The sequence below is a fragment of the Schistocerca americana genome, chromosome 1 (assembly GCF_021461395.2).
Source record: "Schistocerca americana isolate TAMUIC-IGC-003095 chromosome 1, iqSchAmer2.1, whole genome shotgun sequence".
NCBI lineage: Eukaryota > Metazoa > Arthropoda > Insecta > Orthoptera > Acrididae > Schistocerca > Schistocerca americana.
In genome coordinates, this window is record NC_060119.1 from 167,978,753 (window position 1) to 168,000,409 (window position 21,657).

Here is a 21,657-nt window from a genome sequence, read left to right on the forward strand (position 1 = left end):
CAATCACAAGCACCCAAAACACTTCATGGGTGACAGGTTGTACGGCTTTGTGCCACACCGATAAGCCATTACCTCTACCTACTCCACAAGGATATCCCTCTGAAATGCAAGAACAAAGGTACCAGTATCGATGCAACTGTCCTTATGTCCTCTATGAACACACTAAAAGAAATTAATACCTCACCATTCCAGGTTGGCCCAGAGTTCCTCATCAGTTTGAGGATGAGTTCCCTATGAAAAATGACTCCCTGAACAATATTGAAAAATTTATGAGGACACTGGGATGTCATCACAATTGTCACAGGAATGAAGGGCCATAGATTGGGCAGCAGAAGAAGTGTTGATTAACAGTGGACCCTACCACATCTTACTCAGAATCAACTTTACTGAACTTGTCTTTGATAACTTCCACAAAAAATAATCTCTTGGTGGCAGTGAAAGTACGCTGTCAGTCCTGGTGCAAAGCAGGTATCGGTGATAGGATTTCACCCCACACTGATGAGCCTGACCGTCCTCCCAGCATGTAGCCAGGGAAGGGAAAGCTACAAGGTAATAAGAAGCAGCATTAAGATCCATTGCCAACTAAAGAGATGGCTGCAGAAGAACAGCTAATTTTTATTTGAAACTTACGGCATTTCATACACAAAGCATCCGCCCTGATACCAGGGGCTCTCCACGTCAGTACCAGCAAGCCACAGCAGGGGCTGTCTGTCTTTTTGGTGGTTGCTGCCCAGAAATCCGATGCTTCAGAATGACAAACATCCACTCCTGCATACAACCAAGGCGACAACAGCTCAGATATCAGAAATATGATCTCCTGAGTTGTCAGGGGCTCAACCAAAATGGTACATAACTATGCCACCACATGGACTGACTACCATGCTGGCTATATAGCAGTGTCAAGGAAAGGCTGCAAGAAGAAGTAAGGCCACATGCTGAAGATGCTGAGTAAGGTGTTCTTCCCCAGCTGGCTCACACTACGGAGAGAAAATTTAGAAGGGGGAGATCAAAATGCCGAAATGAAAAGATGAAAAAGAAAACACAAGAGAAACAAAAACCAAAAGGAATACCAGAAACCAGGAGGATAACCAAGCCAACTGCTGACAGTTTTTGTTATATTTGTGGCAAATCTGTGAATAAGAAACACCAAAGAAACATTACAGACTTTGTGAAAAAGGTTTATCTACCATACTTTGGATCTAAACTTGGTGATCCAGATAAATCTTGCTCACCAATAAGGTATGATATGTGTGTTGAAGTCCAAAAACGAGAAAAAAAAACTTTAGATTTGCTGTTCCTATGAAATGGAGGGAGCCAAGAAATCATTCTGACGATTGCTACTTTTGCAGTGTTGATATTATTGGTCATAATTCAAAAAGCAAGATCTTCCATCTGCCATCTGACCAGTAGGGCATGGTGTAGATTTGCTGGTTCCTGAACCACCAGATGATTTAAATTCTGTTCCAACAGAAGTATTTTCTGATGTACAATGTGATTTAGATGAACCAGATGATCATGAATTCCATTGTAATACGGAAAGTCTAGAGCCCAAATTGTTTACTCAGACCAAGCTTAACGATTTGGTCAGGGATCTGGGCTTAACAAAAGAAAAGCAGAATTGCTTGGCTCTAGATTAAAAGAAAAGAACTTATTGGCAGTTGCAACCAGCATATACATGTACAGAAATAGAGTGCAGCAATTTTCCAAGTTTTTTCAACAAGAAGGTGATTTAGTGTACTGTTCAGACATTCCTGGTCTGATGAATGAGTTTGCTATTGAATACAAAAAGGAAGACTGGAGGCTGTTTATTGATTCATCCAAAACTCATTTAAAGGCTGTTTTATTACACAATGGTAACATGAATGCATCTATACTTGTTGGACATCCTGTACATATGAAAGAAAGCTATGAAAACCTAGAAATAGTGCTAAATGCAATAATATGCTATTCTGTTCATGGTTGGATAATATGTGGCAATCTAAAAGTAACAGGCATGCTCCTTGGTCAGCAAGGTGGCTTTACCAAATTTCCATGTTTCTTGTGTGTATGGGACAGTAGGGCTAGAAATCAACACTGGTGCAGAAAGAACTGGCCCGTGAGGGAGTCTTTAAAACCTAGTGAGAAGAACATTCTACACAAAAACCTTGTAGGTCCACAAAACGTATCCCTACCACTTCTACATATGAAGTTAAACCTAATGAAACAGTTTGTAAAGACTTTGCCTAAAGAAAAGTTTCCACACCTTTCAGAAGCTAAACTAAAAGAAGGTGTCTTTGTCAGACCTGACATTAGAAAATTGATGTTTGATGTTAACTTCGAATCAACACTGACCTTAAATAAGAAAAAAGCATGGGTATCATTCAAGCAAAGTATTACAAAGTTCTTAGGATGTGAAAAAGACCCAGAATATGTTTCTATTATAGCTACAATTTTAAAGAAGTTTAAAACTTTGGGATGTTTAATGAGCCTGAAAGTTCTCTTTTTGAACAGTCACGCTGATTACTTCCCGGACAATATGACATATGTTAGTGAGGAGCAAGGAAAGTGTTTTCACCAGGACATTAAAGTGATGGAAAAACACTATGAAGGCCGCTGGAACACCAACATGATGAGGGACTACTGTTGGTCACTTCACAGAGAAGTTCAGCAAGCAACTCACCATAGAAAAAGCTACACAAGAAGCTTTTTTTTTTTAAAAAAAAAAAAAAAGGAGAAAGAAAATACAAACCAATTTCAGCTGACAAGTGAAACCTCTATTAACACACATCATTGTTCCAAGTAGCTTACTGTAAATACAAACCATGCTTATGTTATAACAAAGCATTACATTAATTTCCCAGGGTTTACTGTATAGAATTGGATTTTTATACTATATAATAAAAAGCATATTGCTCAAGACCTATGGGTGGTAAAAAAACTAAGGCTAGATTTGAATTCAGCTAATAAAAATCTATAAAGATCAGCTATCAAAGTAAAAAATGTATTTAAAATTTTTTTTTCGTTGCCCTGTGTAATCTTTCTTCAAGACACTATCCATTCCATTTAATTTATCTTCAAAGTCATTTGCCATCTCTGACAGAGTTTCAATGTCACTGGCAAACCTAAAAGCTTTTATTTGTTCTCCCTGAACTTTCATTTGCCTTCCAAATTATCTTTTGTTTTCCTTTACCACTTGTGCAATGTACAGATTGAATACACATCAGCACACACAACTACTGCTTCCCTTTCAGATTCTTTTACTTGTAACTTGAGTCTGATTTCTGTATAATTTCTAAATACTCCATACTCCCTGTATTTTACCCCTGAAGGTATTCAGCATTTGAAAGTGAGTGTTTAAGTCAACTTTGCCAAATATTTCCTTTAAATCTACAAACTTTATTATGTTAGCCTAGCTTCTAAGAAAAGTCATAGGCTTTGTATTGTCTAATCTATTCACACATTTCTCCAAATCAAAAACTGGTCTCTCCTAAGATCAGCTTCTACCAGTATCTACATTTTCAGTAAATAATATGTGTTAGTTAATTACATAAGTGTATGGTGTAAATATGTCATTGATGAATCTGAATGTATGAGGGGATTTTCTATAGGAAAGAATATCTTAGTCCCCATTGTTGTACAACTGATCTTTTTGTAACTCTTCATCTCACAATCTAGGTAGCCTCTATGAAGCTGTCAAGAGTGAATAGAAATAATTTCTTGAACTTGCAAACAGAGTGATCCTGGATAAGGTATTGTTCAGTAGCAGAAAGGCCATGTACCTGAGGAACATTCGTTCAAAGTAACATGGTATAAATAGTGGCAAGAAGGGTAGTAGTTGGATGTGAAATAGAGAGAGATCTCAGGCAGTCAACAAACTAATTAGTGTCCTTGATAAATTATGGCAGTTATCAACAAAGGGAAATCATATAAAGATCAATTCCACAAGTGAAAGAACTGTCATCCTTTTGCATAGGAGTAGTTCTAAATTTATCGTTGACAACTTATAAAATTAATACAACTCTCTAGAGGTACCATTACTAAATGTTTCCTACACTAGTCTATATCAATACTGCTGTTATCTGTTAAGTACAAATTTATATGATTTATATGCAGTGTTTATAATATAAGACTTTATTAAGCCTAAATTTACATGTACACACGAAAACTTACCGTTTCACTTCATCAGCTGATTGAGCAATGAAGAATCCTTGTGTGTTTGCTTGTATTTTCACCCCGCGTGGATTTATGGATATCTTGCTATCAGCACCATCTTCCCCTTTTATTTCAATTGCTAACAGGAGTAGTTTTAATTTTGTGAAGCAGAGCCTGTATTCAAATATTAATCAAAAATATTTTATCAGTACGATGAGATTTATGTTAAGTTAGTAAGATGATATATATTAATGACACTACTGTTGCAGATTAAATTTGACAAAATATATTTAAATTTAGAAGACTATCTTGATACTGGGAAAAATAATACTGTGGAACTGACTGAGCACTGTTAACCATGTTTTAAAAGAAGCAGCAATATGAGATCATTTCTCTTCATTTTTGCACTACTTATCTAAAAGAATGGTTGATTTACATTAAAAAATCTTTTATCATGACTTTACATGAAAGGAGGAAAACCTTTTTCTTCACTGTTTCATCTCTTCTGATCTCATTTATCTATAGAAAAAAGTTTTTATTTATTTATTTATTCACCTTAATATAAAGAAGAAGAAGAAGACATGCAACCAATGAGAACATGACATGGACCAGGTACTAGATGTCATTAAGCTGGCATAAATCACACATGGGGAAAGCATATGAGAACAAATAACAGTTTGGGGAGAGTCTATTGCAGCTGTGATGAAATTACATTTAAGGCCACTTGAAATAGTACCATATCTTCAGTGTAATAGTTCCAGTATTAAGTTACTGCTTCTTCAAAGCCAACAGTAAGAGATATTGCTAACAGGTCTGTTATTATGAAGGTTACCAAAGATAAAATCTCTCCATTCTGTAACAAAAATGTTTTCTACCTTTTGTCTACACTCATCTACTGTCACTTGCAAATATTATAAGCACTCTTTGATTTGCAGAAGGCAATTTGTAACTTATTGAAAGTTACAATGTGCAATATCAGTGACTCTCTTTGTACTTTCAAACATTCACACAAGCACAACTCTCATACAGACACTGTTGCCTCCAGGTGACATCTGGAGACGACAGTGTCCTCCAGTATGTGAGTTCCACCCAACTGTGACAATGTCTGAGGTGAGAAACTTTGGCATGGTTGGTAGCAGAAGTACAGAGGAGGTGTGGGGGGGAGGGGGGGGGGGTTAATAGCAGGGCAGGGTTGGGGAAGATGATAGTGCTGTGTGAAGGAGCATGCAGGGATGTGGTGGGGACAGGACAGTGTGCTACACACAGTACAAGAGGCTGTGTTTGGGGGCTGGGGGCAAAGGGGAGAATACAGAAGGGGACAGGACTATGCACGTGCTCTGGCAGGATAGAAAGCATGTGTAGGGCTGAAGCAGGGGCAGCGAAGGGGATATGCAGGTGGAGGTGGGGAACCAATGAAGATTGAGGCTGGGACATTACAAGAATGAGGGATGCATCACTGGGAGGCACAACCACCACTACCACCACCACAAATCAGCCACCCAGAGCTGTACCTAGCAGCTCACTTTCCTGTCCCCATCATGACTCTACACACTCCCATAGGCAGCACTAGTGTCTTAGCCCAATTCAACCCTGCCATACCCTTCCCTCCCTCTCCTCCTCCCCATCCCCATCCCTCCAAAGCTGCTCAACTCAGACACAGATGCAGTCCGGCTTCAGCATCTGGAGATGACCATCACCATGTGTCAATCAGTTGTGCTTACGTGAATGTGTGTGAGTTGCCTACATCTAATGAAGGACTTAGTCTAACAGCTGGAAATGTCTAGTAATCTTTTTCCTTGTGTATGTCACTCAATACCTCCTCTATGTGGTGAGTAGCATCTATCCCTCTCTTTTCATCTCCTTGCATTTTAAAATGTAAAATGTGTTAATAGCCTATGGAGCTAATATCTCTTCTGTTAAGGTGAAAATAAAACAGGAGGATATATTAGGATTTACTAGCCCATCAACAATGAGATCATTAGAGATGAAACAAAAGTTCAGACAGGATAAGGAAAGGTAAGGAAATGGGCCATGGGCTAAGGAATTCTGCCAATTGTCTTAAGTGATTCAGGGAATCCAAGAGTAATTTAAACTTGGATGTTCTCATGACAATTGGAATATCACTCCTGTCCTCTCACATCTTTGTTTACAATTTTATAAATGTAAACTGATTTACTATTTAATCACTTGTGCTCCTCAGTGTTAAGTAAATTTTTATCTTAGTGTTGCAAGACTTACTGATGTACACAGTAAACCAGTAATTCAGAGATCAATAAGTCTGGGGGAAAAAAAGAAAAAAAGCCTCCATAATCAGGTCCAGAGGACCACATGATGCTGAATAGCTGTTGCTATCAGAGGCAGTGGTAAGGAGGGGCATGTGGTCAGCACATCACTCTCCTGGCTGTTGCCTGCTTTCAAGACCTTGGAATCAATATTTTTCATTCACGCAGCTTCTCTGTTGGCATCACATGGTTGCATGGTCCCTGTTCTAGGAGAAGTCCCTGGCAGCACAGAGAATCAAATCCAGGTCCTCCATATGGTACTCACACATGTTGACCACTGAGCTACAGAGATGGGCTTAATATGCTTGATCATCAGGTTTGAACAACAAAAATTTTGTAGCAACAATACATTTTTAATGTATTCCTGGTGAACTGTGTATGTTTCTACAGTCTGTATTTCTCAAACGATCCTTGAATTGGATGGCTGCTTTTCATTTATTCCCCATGTAGTTTATCATTAACTGTTATTTTTAAATGAAGCAGCATAATATTAAGATTAGCAGCTGGGAATCACAATCTGAAAAATCATTAAATGTAGGAATTCCACCATTATTTTCGAGTGTGAACATACCTATAACATGTTATATGAAGGAGTGGTGCTGGTTTCCATAATGATGGTTAAAAATCAATATTACGGTTATTGCTACCAATTCAGAAAGTTAGCAGCTTCAGATCTGTCTCAGTGGTGTCAGTTAGTTACATAAATTAACCCTTTCCAGTCCAATGAAAGGTAGTGCTCAACACTACAAATTTTGTTTTCACTCTGATGTCAGGCTTCATTTGACATGATTTTTCATAGTTCTTGCATGCTACATTCCCAAATCTAACTGTACTAGGCATCAATGCTGTATAATATTGCTGTTTAGGGAAGCCTGTGTTAACATGGTGTCAAACTGTAGCATTTGTGTTGAGAGAAAGGTTGTAATTATTATGTTCAAGTTAGTAGGTTTGAAATGGCTAGTTTTTCATGCACAGTCCTTGGTGAAAAAGAGATTGTAGAGCTTTTAGAGGGATGTCAATGACAGTGAATTAGATGAGCCTGTATGGGCATATTTATTCAATTTGTCACTAATTCTATAGATGTTACAGATCTTTTTCTCATGCAACATGGTGCAAGACTCTTAATTATGGTTAACATAATCTCTCTCTTCATTTAAACAAATAAAGATAATAAAACAAACATCCCAAAAGTAGAATGTCAGTTGTTTAGTACACATAGCATGTGAACTATAGAAGTATTTATAATATAATATGTGACTCCTCTGTATTTATGGCCCTGGCCAGGCTAGCTGAGACACTGGAAATAAAAACAGTGGGTGTATCAAATGGTTTGAAAACAAAAACAATTTTAAAACCCTCACTCACTTGATAAATAAGACAGTTTAGGAGGTATCATAGCCTTCATTTACAAAACATATTTTGTGCTCATACATGATGGAACTTTTACTAACTTACCAACTTCTTTCTAATAATCAGTGTGGATTTGCTGAGCACTAATCATATGAAACTCAACTTGCTCTAAAGTGACAAAACAACATTTTGGTCATTTTTGTAACTGGCCTTCATCATGCCATGTGTTACATCTGTTTACGACATACAAAGCAAGGGAGCTCAGACATGTGCAAAGTTCCCCACTTTCAGAAAATCTGTGATACACTCTGTGACCTATTAAAATGAATAAGTACAGATATAAGAACAGGTAATAAACTCCACTGAAAATTTCCTGGTAAGAAGAATTGACTGCTTCTCTAGTGATTGTACCACCCTCTTGATGTTTCACATTATAGCAATGGGCTAAGGACAACAATTAAATAAAGCAAACTCATCCAATAATCAGAGTCCAGTGCTCACTTTTCCATAGCTCAGTGGTTTTTGACGATATTTAGATGATATCAGATCAAGATCATTGTGCAAAAATGACAAAAATTGTTTGTCCCTTTCAATTAGCTGTGTCAACAAAGTGTTTCACATTTTCGCATAAACAATAACTAATACCAAAGAATCTAATCAACTGTATCCACAATAGTGAACTCCTTAACCTTAACTGTGATGTATGGAACTAAATATACCCTAATTAATGAAAAAAATATGTGTATGGCAGGCAGTGTTTGCAATTCTCTGAGGCTGTTTCTGTATGACTCAGTTGTGTTCAGGGAGGTCACTCTGATAGAAAATTATTTAAAAAAATGCATGATTATATGCAGATAATCTGTGCACTGCTCAAAGAATGGCAGTTAATACACTATATATATAAATGTTGTGTAACTAAGGAGTAAAAGAGAGAACTCACTGAATAGTAGAAGCATAGAGTTTACGACAGGCACATTAAAAAAAAATTAAAAAATTAGAAAAGTTTGCTAGCTTTTGTATGAACCATTTAAAGAGCTAGAGGACACAAAAATATGAGTGTGTGCACAGGTTTGCGGATGTACCTATACACACACACACACACACACACACACACACACACACACACACTATAACACACGCATGCCCATGTGCACACACACACATGCCACACACACGCACATTAGAGGGTGAAATGAGGCAGGAGCAAATTGGGGAGGGGTGACCAGAAGATCAGTAAGAGGCAGTAGTGGTGTGAAGAAAATGAATGTGGCAAGACAAGGTGGCAGGTGTACAGGATGGGGATGCAACACACAGACACCAGAGCTGGTGAGTTAGACTGTAGTCTGATGACAATGACATGGAGGAATGGATTGGGAGGTGTGCAGGACAGAAGAAGTGGAGACTATTTGATAGAGGATATGGGTGCAGTGGGTTAGTGGAGATAGGTGGCAAGAAGGATTAAAGGAACAAAGGGTGTGTCGCACAGGTAACTCTTATCTTTGTAGTCCAGAACTCTAATACTGTGGAGGTGGGATCAGAGAAGGGAGATCCAAAATGCATGGGATGTGAGGAAGCCACTAAACTAAAATTCTGGCAGAATGTAAATAATTTAGGAGCAAAGGTAACAACTTGCTGAATAGTAAAGGCACTGAGTCATTGACAGACACACATTTTATTTTTTGACCTAATTAAGTTTTCAGTCTTGTTTGTGTGTGTGTGTGTCAATGACTAAATGTCCGACAATAATAATAATAATAAAAAGAGATTTTCTTTTTTTGTAGAAAAATATTTTTGCATAACTACCATGATAAACCAAATTTGTTTTGCAAATATTATTTATTTTTATTATTTCAGGTCTTCTCTTATCCATTGTTCACTTCTTGTTATTTCTAATGATTTGTTTTAACTTATCTAAGTCAGCATCCATCTTAATAAATCATGTTATTTCTATAGCTGTCTCCATGCTAATGTAAGCTTCATCAGTTGAAGACAGAAAAGTAATTGTAATTGTCATTTTATCATGGTAGACATGTATTTCATAACATTTTTAAATGCTGCCACAAATACATTTACACATGTTAGATTTAAAATATGTGACTGCTTTTCATATATGCTCTTGAGCTATCAAACACACTTTTTCATTAATGCATTTCCTTATGAATTGCATTGTATGCATGGATTCATTTCAAAATATTTTAAAGTAGCAAGCAAGTGAATTTATGAAAATGAACGTAGACAACACAATAGGCAATAACTGTTCTAAACCTAAGAGTATCAGTCAGTAAAGATACAATAATTAGTGGAACAAAACAAAGTTGTGTTATTTTCATCCTTAACTATAAACTTGCGATAGGTGATTGAAGGATGTTACAGAATAAAAATAGATGAACTTATTTACTGAAAAGCAACAGCCTCTCCTAGCTACTCCATATGCTTACACCAAGCTTCATAAATTCTCATTAGACACCAGTCTTTAATAACCTCTCCCCCATGTCTATCCCGCCCCCCCCCCCCCCCCATCCTCTTATAAAAACTGCTTGCTGTGTATTCTTCCTAAGTTCTATTTTACTTGCCTTCAGATAATCATTCTACAGTTAATACATGGAACAGCTGCAGCCTTTCCAAACTGAATTGTTCTCCATATGACACAAGAAAGCAGTAACTGGAGAAGGTCATGGAAATGGAACCCAAATTAGTATTTTTGTATTTCATTTTATTTATTTTAATTTTTTTAATTTTTTGTTCTAGGAAGGTTGTGATGTACAGGTAGTATCTATGGGGAAGGCTGCAGCAACAAGCATAAAATTTGAAGCAAAATTTAAATTGAAGTAATAGATTTCATTCAAAATAATATAGTTTTTGCAGCATCTTTAAGAAGTAGTATTTTACTTAACAGAGATTGCAAAATCATCAGTCAGTGAAACCTGCTCCAATATAATGACAATTTGAGGGAACAGGCAAGCACCACAAATGAACAAACTGAGAAGTAAGAAATAAAATATTGAGAAAAAATGAAGATGAAAGTTAAATATTTGAAGACAGAATTGGCCTACAGAAAGGGTGAAGATGGCAAAATTTAAGCAATATGAATTCAACAAAAAAGATATGTATGTATTCTGGTGGGACACAAAGACATTTAATTATATTACATCACATTAAATTAATACTTGTTCCATACATTATGAATATGGCATTTTGTAATGATGTGAAATGTTTTAATTTGATTTTAAATGTTGGTTGGCAGGAAAAACCTATAATATGGCATGCATTCCTGTTTAATAATGTTCTCTTTCTCTCTGTTCACATTTATACCTGCTGTATATAAATACATTAGTTAAATATTATGCAATATTCAATACATTATTAAGCAGTTTTCAATAATTTCCACAATGAAACTACCATTAACAAACATTTTAACAGCATCATCTCTGGACAATTTCTATTGTCGAACACAATGAAATTAAATGAGAAAGTAGAAAAAATTATTTTAGATGTTTTGTCCATGAAACACAATTTTCAGGAGGGAATGACAAAATTTTCTTTGCACTTGGAGCTTCTTTAAATACTCACTTGACACATAATGCCACCACTGAACTTGTATGAACAGCCAGAAACATTAGCTAATTATTTGTGACTACATTTTATTCAAAGTAATTTCAGTAATAAAGAATCCACACAGAACTTCCAACTAATTCCAGAAAAATTCAAACAATTGAAAGCACTAAAGAGGCACAATACATTCTCGCTATGAAACATGCATTTTATAATAAATCAAAGTAAGCTATGATGTTGAACGGATGCCAAACAAAACAAGGTTCCACATAGATCACAGTTACTTAACAGAAAATATTTCTACAGTAGATCACATTACTTTGTCATCAATTACTAAAGAAAAGTTATTTATAAATTGAAGTGTGAAAAAAAACTGAAAGCAGTCTCAGTACCATATTATTTGAAAAGAAAGTATGAAAAAAGTTAACTTTTAAGCAAGAATGAGTAACCTCTAAGTCATTTTATTTGGAAATTTGCAATTCAAAGTTTTCTCTCTCTCTCTCTCTCTCTCTCTCTCAGTGCACTAATTAAATGCAGTCATTTACTAGGAGCAATAATATTTTTCTACACTGCTCACTGGAGTTTCTTCCAAATTACAATGGCATTTACATGGTTTGATGGAGGTGATCCACCATCATATTTTCCCATTATGATCACTGACACAGAAAATAATTAAATACTGATGATGGTAACTTCGGTGCACCAAGATCTTCAGCAATACACAACATGCATTGTTCTTGCAGCACCATTCTTCCCATAGCTTTCTTAATGACAGGAGAAAGTGAGTAATTTATCTTTTAGCACCATCTTAAAATAAAATTTCCTCCAGAGATTAAGACTGACATCTCTTATAAAGTGTATTATTGCCATCATAACTGCAATCACTAGCTACATACAGAAACCTGTGATGTTATAATTAGAATTATACGAAATTATTTTAATGCTTCAATGGAAATTTATTTTATTTGGCTTCCACACTGTCAAATAAACAAGAAGCTGTCTAACAGTGAGCACATGCAATGTCTATCCAGTGGAAAAATGTAAAATTATATAATAAAATATAGGATTTCATTGGTTGTTACATGATATTAATAGCATAAAAGTTGGATTTTAATTAACATATACAATTACATTCATGGTTTTCCTTCATTTCAGTCAAACAGATCAATCCCTTAACACCTGCATTGTCATAGTTTTTCAGATCCCTATATGTTACTAACAATTGGGAGTTATAGTGTGATTGAAATAATCTGCAAGAATTGCTTGCAGGACAGCTCCTTTATTAATGTCAAAGACGAGCCCATTTATCCTAACATGCTACCTAACCTAACAGATTGTTCATAGAGTGCACCTTGTTGATGTATCACGTGAGTTCAACAAAAATAACAATTTTTTGAAAGTATAATCTAATTGGATAGACAAAAAAAATCTACTCTCCAAGTAGTGGCAGAACAACATACATATAAAGCTATTAAAATCTGCAAGCTTTTGGAGCCAGTGGCTCCTTCCTCTGGCAAAAGGATTGAAGGGGAAGAGGTGTGAGTGAAAAGGACTGGTGAGGTTTAAGAAATGAGAAGAGTTCAGGAAAGTCTACAGGAACAGAAGTACCACTGTTTAGGTAGTTTAGGAGAAGATGGGATAGCTTTTTGAAGTGAAGTCTAGCATTGCAATATGTCCTTGGTTCTAACCAACCACCTGGACTTAATTTACATTAATTTCTTCAGGCTCAGCATTTCTTCACAGTAACTAATCCTCCTTTCTGCAATCCCTTTTAGTTTTGTATTTCTTTCATTTTCAGGCCTGTCTATTTTTTCCTCACACCCCTTGTCCCTCCTACCTTCATCACATATAATCCACTTTGCTGTGTTTTCTTATGATTTTGTGCACGATGCTTTGGCAGTGAACTCTGTCTTGCATATTACCTTATCTGCCATCTTTACACTTTCAGGTTTTCAAATCTTGTCAGGTTGCAGTCTTTCCTTCTCATCCCATTTGGTAGGTCTCCCTGGCCTAGGGTTCTGGACCACTTTTCTGAACTCTCCCCCATTTCTGTCCGCCTGCTTATCTGGGTGGCAACATGCTCGCCTCCCATGCAAGTGGGCCCGGGTTTGATTCCCGGCCGGGTTAGAGATTTTATCTGTTCGTGGACTAGGTGTTGTGTTGTCCTCATCATCATCATTTATTCCTCATCACCAGTGCGCAAATCGCCCAATGTGGCGTCAACTGAAATAAGACTTGCATTTGGCGGCTGAACTTCCCTGAATGGGGCCTCCTGGCAGATGATGCCATATGCTCATTTCATTTCCCCCCCATTTCTTAAACCTCACCAGTCCTTTTCCTTCACACCCCTTCCCTTCAGTCCTTCTGCCAGAAGGAGCCACTGGCTCCAAAGGCTTGAAAATTTTAATTCCTTTGTATGTGTGTTCCCCTACTGCCACTAGGTGAGTAGATGTTTCATCTATCCAATTTCATATTATCATGTTAGTTCTGATGGCAAATAAGCTCACTCTACAAAGAAAGAAGGCAACAAATACTGCAGTTCCTCTCTTAATCTCATGAACAAATTTACAGAACACAAGATTCTTCATCTGCTGTTGTACATATAAAAGTCTTTACTTTTCTAATGCATGTTCTTTGTATCAATTTTGCAAAATTATGAAAAATCTGTAACTTAAATCCTTTCTTAGAAACCTATAAAAAATTCTGTAACTCTTACTAACATACTTCAACATGATTTATTACTTATTTTATTGCAATTGGTACAGTACTCAATTTGAAAAAAAAAGAGCTTGTATCTCTCTATCATAAATAGTGTTACAATTTAAAAGAAATTACCAGGCATGAAAAATGTGATATCATTATAATGAAGATTCATTTCGCAGATGAGCTGTACTGTTCAATTATTATTAAAGAGGCAGAATATGGCAATTGCATTTTCAGTAACTGATACATTCTGCAGTCTTGTTTGTGTAATTTTATTTGTTTCATCCTCTATAGAAAACTTGCTTGATTTACAGTCTTAGTACCAGCCCATGAGACAGATAATAGGTACAACATGCAGATGCATGGTATCATTGTTGCTAGGGGTAAAGTTCCAACTTCCACCACAGAACACTGGTGGACCATGCAGGATGACTTGTGCACCTACATAGTTCTCAGTATTAATAGAAATATTGTCTATTGCTTTATAGACTGTAAGGCAGGTACGCCTTCTCCTCCTATAATATAGTGGAATCTTCTGTGTAAGTGGTCCAATGCTGTTGCTCGAGCGGCTGTACAAAGACTAACACCTTCTTAACAAAATGATTCCTTCTTAACAAAATGATTACTTATACAGACAAAACTGTTGCATCTTTGAGCCCCTGGTTCTTGATGTACACCTACAGGTCCTTGATTGACGCTGTGGACCAGAAATTTTCTAAGTCCAGTGTCTGGGTGTTATCCCTTATGCAAGCTGTATTCACTCTAGCACCATGCGCGTTCAGGTGTCTGTTTTTAAACACAGAGCAATAAGCAGTTGCGTAATCACTGAAGTCAATGTTCACATGGAGAAAATCCCATGTGGCTAATGCTATGTGCTCATTAATAAAGTAAACAATTTGTAGTTTTTTGATAAAGATAAACAAAAGGGATTAATTTGTTTAATTTCTATAGTAATGGGTGAGATCACCCATACGTTTAATTTTTTTACAATTGTCAATACCTTTAACCCTGACTAACATAGATTCAGATTCATTATTTTACGATGATTCCTAGTCCCCAGTATTAATATGGTTTGAAAATGTCTGCAAGGAAGTGTGACTTTCTGTGTTTCTCATAAATACTCATGAGCAGCGAAACATTTAGATACCTCACACTCAGCATCCAGAGGCTGTGATCATGCGAGTGTGAGTTGTGTTTGCGTGAGTGTGCGTGTGCATGTGTGTGTGCGTTGTGTTTCTGTTTCCGATGAAGGCCTTGTTGGCCGATAGTTTACTTTCTGATGGTCCTATTGTTGCACCTATCAGCAACTCAGCATCTCCGCCATATGTTGAGTCATTCCATTTTAACCTCTGTTAATTTAACTTCCACAGAATTTAACTTTCCAATACGCACTGAGGTTTGCTCTCAAGATTCTGTTACTATCTGCAGACAACACCTGTTACTGAGTACTATGTGAGCCACAACAGTTCTTAATTGCTCTTCAGACTCTTGCACTTTTTCACAAATTCAAGAGCAGTTTCAAAAGTTTCCACAATCACCACCAGATAATAGCATTAGTACAATGAGGTTCTTGCATAAAGCTCATTCTTTCTGAGTAAACTTATGGCGTGTCAATTGTCTGGCTAGAGAACTCTGATGCATATGTCTCTCCATTGTTGATTCCATACACTGAATTGCTGAGATGAAAAAAAAATAAAAAAAAATAAAAAATTACAAGCACTGGTTAAGTACTTTGCAAAGAAAGGTATGAAAGCAAAGGAAATTCAAGTCAATTTTTAGAGCACATCAGGAGACACTGATACTTCATATTCAACCGCTGCCATGTAGACAAACGAGTTTAAATTTGGTCTGGACAGTTAAATTCTAATCAGTGTAGTGGTCAGGCAAGATGTGCCACTACCTCAGAATTTATTGCAATAGTGCATAAAATTGTCATAGAGGTTCATTGACTGAAAGTGCGAGAAACTGCAGAAGCTGTAGGGCTGTTATCTGAAAAGCTTATAACATTTTAACAGTGGAATTTAATATGAGAAAATTATCTGCTAGATGCATCCATGACATGACATGAGAAATGCATCAGAATGATAATGTTTGAACAATTCTGACCTGTTTTCAGAGCAACCAGCAAGGTTTTTTGCACCAGTACATGACTACAGATGAAACTTGAGTCCACTACTATACTCCAGAGATAAAACCACAACCAAATCAGTGGAAATATGTTGACTCACCATAACCAAAGCAAGCAAAGGCAATATAGTTGACCGGAAAGATCACAGTGTCAATTTTGTGGACCAACTACAGGAAGAGAGATGTGAACAATGGACAGGTTTGGTAAGGAAGAAAGTAATTTTTCACTAAGACAATGTGTGGCCACACACAAGTGTCATTTCCATGGCAAAAATATATGAACTAAGAAACTAAATACTGCCACTTCTCCCTTTGTTCACCTCATTTGCTGGAGGAGTCTAATTTCCAAGATCGGCTCATGGCATTGAAACATCACTAGACCAAGTACATTAGTGTGCACATAGACTACATTGAAAAATAAGGTAGTTTCAATGAGATGAGTCATTTCTTTCTTTTCAGACTACCAACATACTTTTACACTTTATCACTAATATTTTGATATTCTTACCCATTTTCTTATCTTGACAATTGATGATCTTGATGATCTGAGACATTTGAATGCCCCTAATTAAAGTGGAATTGACCGCTAGATGTCATGGCAGGTCGACCCAACATTATAAAAGGTAGAAGGGAATATTGTGTTGTTAGTACAGAAGCAAGTAGCAGCAAAATGGGTCAATTAAGTACATGTCACCTGAGACAAATCCAACACAGATATTTCAACCCTTCAAAAACTGCACAAATCAAATGTTGGTGATGTGACTGCGAAGTGGAAATGTTAAGGTACAATCAAATCTAAGTCAAGACCAGCTCACCTCATGCACTGATGGACAGGGACTGTTGAGTACTGAGAAGTGTGGATGTAAAAAATCATATGAAATCAGCAGAAGAAATCACCCATGAGTTCCAAACAGCTGCCACAGGTCCAGCTAGCACAATGACTGTATGCAAGTATATAAAAAGAATGGGCTACAGCTGTCAAGCAGCCACCATGTGCAGTGCCAGCAGTAAGCTGATAATAGCAGTAAGTAAAGAGGCAGTGGTGTTGTAGTACCTTTATTATTCTTAAGTGAGCATTAAATGCAGAAGAATATGAACACATATTAGCACTGTGTACTGTGTACAGTAGCGGCGCAGCACGGGCCATATGTTGACTTTGCTCCACACACTAGCCTCATACACCACTACCTTCTCTGGTTTTTGCTCCTGCGGTATAATGGGCTGTCATTCCTCCTCAGACATTCAGATACATCATCGAAAGCATCCCCAGCAGCATTCAAGCCATCACAAAGATGAAGGGTGGACTCACCCCTTATTAACATCCACTAGTATCTATCTGGATTCTTTTGATCAGATAGTGTATTTAGGAGCTATCTATATCAATGATTAGAGTAACCTATTGTATAAATCCATTGTTTGCATTTCACAGATTAGAGAGTCACAATCCATGTTCTCACAGAATTTCTGAAGGCACCGATTCAGGCTTTCTACTTGGCTCACAGCTAGATGCCTACAGTCAATTATACAAAAAATATTACAGCTTCTCTGCCATTTGTGAAAAGAAACCAAGTATGATTCAGAACCCAAGCAACAGGCATCATTTGACTAACATGGTAAACAATCCACACCTGGCTTCATCTTTTTCCCTCAAGCACTGCTGGGATGACTGCTTCAACATTTTTCTTTTTTGCAAACTCTTGCTTACAAACTGGAGAGGCAGGTAGTGAAGACTGAGGACAGGCAGATTATAGGAATGATGGATATGTTGCATGGAGAGTTCCCACTTGTGCAACTCAGAAAAACTGATAATTGCTAGGAAGAATCCAGATGGCACAGGCTGTAAAGCAGTATTAAACTGAAGAACGTTGTGTTGTGCAGCATATTCAGTATATGGGTGGTCCAGTTATTTCTTGGCTGCAGTTTAGTGGTGGCTGTTCATGAGGACAGAAATCTTGTTGGTTGCCATTCCCATGTAAAATGTGGTAAATCACATGGCTGCCTTGACAGGTGGCCCTGCCTTTGATATCAATGTAGGCATCCTTATGGTAGAGGATGATATTGAGGAAGGTAGCTTGTTAGGCTGAGGAGATCCAGAAGAAACGAATGGGGGAGAAGGTGTTGAGGTTCTGGAGGAATGTGGATTTCAGGAAGGATTCCTCTGGCCCATGAATAGGTCTGGATTGGATGGTGCTATGAAGGTGACCATGGCTGTATCACAGATTTGTTTATAGCTGATACCTTTAAAGGAGAAGTAATCATGAGTGAGGACATAATTGGTCATAGTAGCCAAAATGAGGTGGTAAGTTTGGAGTCGGGCACACATTGGGAAAGGTAGTGTTCAATGCTGGATAGGCCACTGGCACTAGGGATGTAAGCATAAAGGAGGTGACATCGACAGAGCTGGGGTGGGGGTGGGGGCAGGTAGTACAGGGACAACAGCTGAGGAGATTAAATGGAGGAAATGTTTGGATCTTCTATTGCAAAAGTAGGTTATAGGTATAGGCTGAAGTTTGTTGGTCCACAACTACAGAGATACTCTCAGTGGGGGCACAGTAACCAGCCACAATGGGGAGTTCAGGGCTGTTGGGTTTATGAATTTTAGGAAGAATGTAGAAGGTGGAAATGCGGGGAGTGGTGAGGATGAGATGGGAGGGAGATTTAGGGAGAGGTTCTGAAATAGGATCAATGTGACAGGGTCTGTAGGTGGAATATATCCGACAGCTGGCGGAGGCCCCTGCCAAGTGATCTCTGTGGTTCACAACTATAGTTGTGGAGCTTTTGTAAGAAGGAAGGATTATAACACAGGGTGATTCAAAAAGAATACCACAACTTTAGGAATTTAAAACTCTGCAACGACAAAAGGCAGAGCTAAGCACTATCTGTCGGCGAATTAAGGGAGCTATAAAGTTTCATTTAGTTGTACATTTGTTCGCTTGAGGCGCTGTTGACTAGGCGTCAGCGTCAGTTGATGCTAAGATGGCGACCGCTCAACAGAAAGCTTTTTGTGTTATTGAGTACGGCAGAAGTGAATCGACGACAGTTGTTCAGCGTGCATTTCGAACGAAGTATGGTGTTAAACCTCCTGATAGGTGGTGTATTAAACGTTGGTATAAACAGTTTACAGAGAATGGGTGTTTGTGCAAAGGGAAAAGTTCTGGACGGCCGAGAACGAGTGATGAAAATGTAGCACGCATCCAGCAAGCATTTGTTCGCAGCCCAGGAAAATCGACTCGCAGAGCTAGCAGAGAGCTGCAAATTCCACAATCAACTGTATGGAGAGTCCTATGAAAAAGGTTAGTTATGAAACCTTATCGTCTGAAATTGGTTCAAGGACTGTCTGCAGCTGATAAGATTAAAAGAATCGATTTCTGTGATTTTATCCTTGCTCAAGTGGAAACAGATGAATCTTTCGTTTCAAAGATTGTGTTTAGTGATGAAGCAACTTTCCACACTAATGGGAAAGTCAACCGTCACAATGTCTGTATATGGGGCACTGAGAATCCGTGGGAAACAACTCAGTATGAACGTGACTCGCCTAAGGTGAACGTTTTCTGTGCCATTTCAGCCAATAAAGCTTTTGGTCCCTTTTTCTTCGAAGGTGCTACTGTAACTGGACTACAGTATCTGGAGATGTTACAGAATTGGCTGTTCCCTCAGCTTGAACAAGAAGCACAACAATTCATATTTCAGCAGGATGGAGCGCCACCACATTGGCACTTATCTGTCCGTAACTACCTGAATGTCAACTATCCGAGGCGATGGATCGGCCGCCAGGCAGCCTGTGACAGAGCACTTCATCACTGGCCTCCAAGAAGCCCTGATCTTACCCCTTGCGATTTTTTCTTATGGGGGTATGTTAAGGATATGGTGTTTCGGCAACCTCTCCCAGCCACCATTGATGATTTGAAACGAGAAATAACAGCAGCTATCCAAACTGCTACGCCTGATATGCTACAGAGAGTGTGGAACGAGTTGGAGTATCGGGTTGATATTGCTCGAGTTTCTGGAGGGGGCCATATTGAACATCTCTGAACTTGTTTTTGAGTGAAAAAAAAACCTTTTTAAATACTCTTTGTAATGATGTATAACAGAAGGTTATATTATGTTTCTTTCATTAAATACACATTTTTAAAGTTGTGGTATTCTTTTTGAATCACCCTGTATTAGGATCAGTTTTTAGATGGTGGACTACAATTCTTTCTTTAGACTTGAGGTTGGTTTCCACATTTAGGGATTTGCGGGATGATGGTAAGGTAAGATACAAGATTGCAAAGCTCTGGAAATTTAACAGGTGGTAATTTGGGAGCAGTGGGCGTGGATCATTGTTCGATGGAGGAGTGAACTGAGTCACACAGTGTTAAGTATTGGTTTTGGACTGAGTCTTACAGGTGGGGTTGGTGGCACAAAAGTGTTTCCAATGTAGGGACCACGAGAAGGAAAGCAGCTCTGTAACAAGCCTAGGATGATTGAATTTGGGTGTGAGACAAAAATTAAGACCTTTGGAAAGGACTGATACTTCTGTGGGACTGAGGCTTCTGGACGACAGGGTATGGCTGTGTTGTGGGTCAGGTTAGGCTCTGAGTGGTGTGGCGTGATGGGAGGTAGGTTTTGATGGTGTGATAAATGTAGTAGGTCTGCTAGGCAGGGTTTGGATGGTCTTAAGAGATGGATGACTTCGCAGTGGTTGTGTGTAGTGTGCAGTGTGATTTCCTATTTATAGACTGTCTTGTGGATTTATAACATTTACTTACACTTTCTTGTGCTTATTTCTGAATTCTGGATGCTATTATGTTGCTGTGGTTTGCATGCATTTTCACAGAACATTTATGTTTCAGATAAGCTGTTGACAGTTGTCTGTTTCACTGCTTTTTTTACCCTCAACTGGCAGCCGCTAAGTTCGAACTTATTCAGACATGTTTAAAGTGTGTGTGTGTGTGTGTGTGTGTGTGTGTGTGTGTGTGTGTGTGTGTGTGTGTGTACCACATGAGTTTATTATGTGTTGTTGAATAGTTCACTTAAAGTGCTGATTAATGTTCTGTTTGAGAGCGAGAGCAGTGTTTTATCACTGACGATTTTTCAACCTGTATGAGAGCTTTGATGAGTTAATTCTCTTCTATTATTAATAAATAGACAGATAGTTACTATGTTTTAAAATATGGAGGTCCATTTCCATGCCATTGGTGTGGTGGCTGTTTTCAGTGATGTGGTCAGGAAATGTGGAGTGTCTGCTGTGTGTTTGCAATGCTCTTAAATGTCCAGTGCATCTTATTCTGAAATTTCTAAATGTCTGTCCCACATGTACTGAATCAAAATTGTCTGGTTCCCAGGATGCATGGTCAATATTCAGAGACACGACAAGAACGATCATTCTAATTCTAGTAAACAGTGGCTCCAAAATGCATACCTTGAGAGCTATGAGTACTTCTTTATTTTCAATACTGCGAAACAAATCTCTTCTTCTGCAGTCACTTTGTTTTCCATTGTTTCAGATGTGGTAGTGTGGATTGAAACA

At 37.9% G+C, this 21,657-nt stretch overlaps 1 protein-coding gene across 1 annotated transcript in view; it reads right to left on the reverse strand.

Moving 5' to 3' along the window:
• Window positions 1-21,657, reverse strand: part of LOC124552186 (calcium-activated potassium channel slowpoke) — an 881,186-nt gene that overhangs the window by 481,048 nt on the left and 378,481 nt on the right. Inside the window, exon 12 of the mRNA XM_047126498.1 lies at window positions 4,150-4,305. Within this exon, the coding sequence (XP_046982454.1) occupies window positions 4,150-4,305 (156 nt within the window). The remainder of the gene's footprint in view (window positions 1-4,149; window positions 4,306-21,657) is intronic.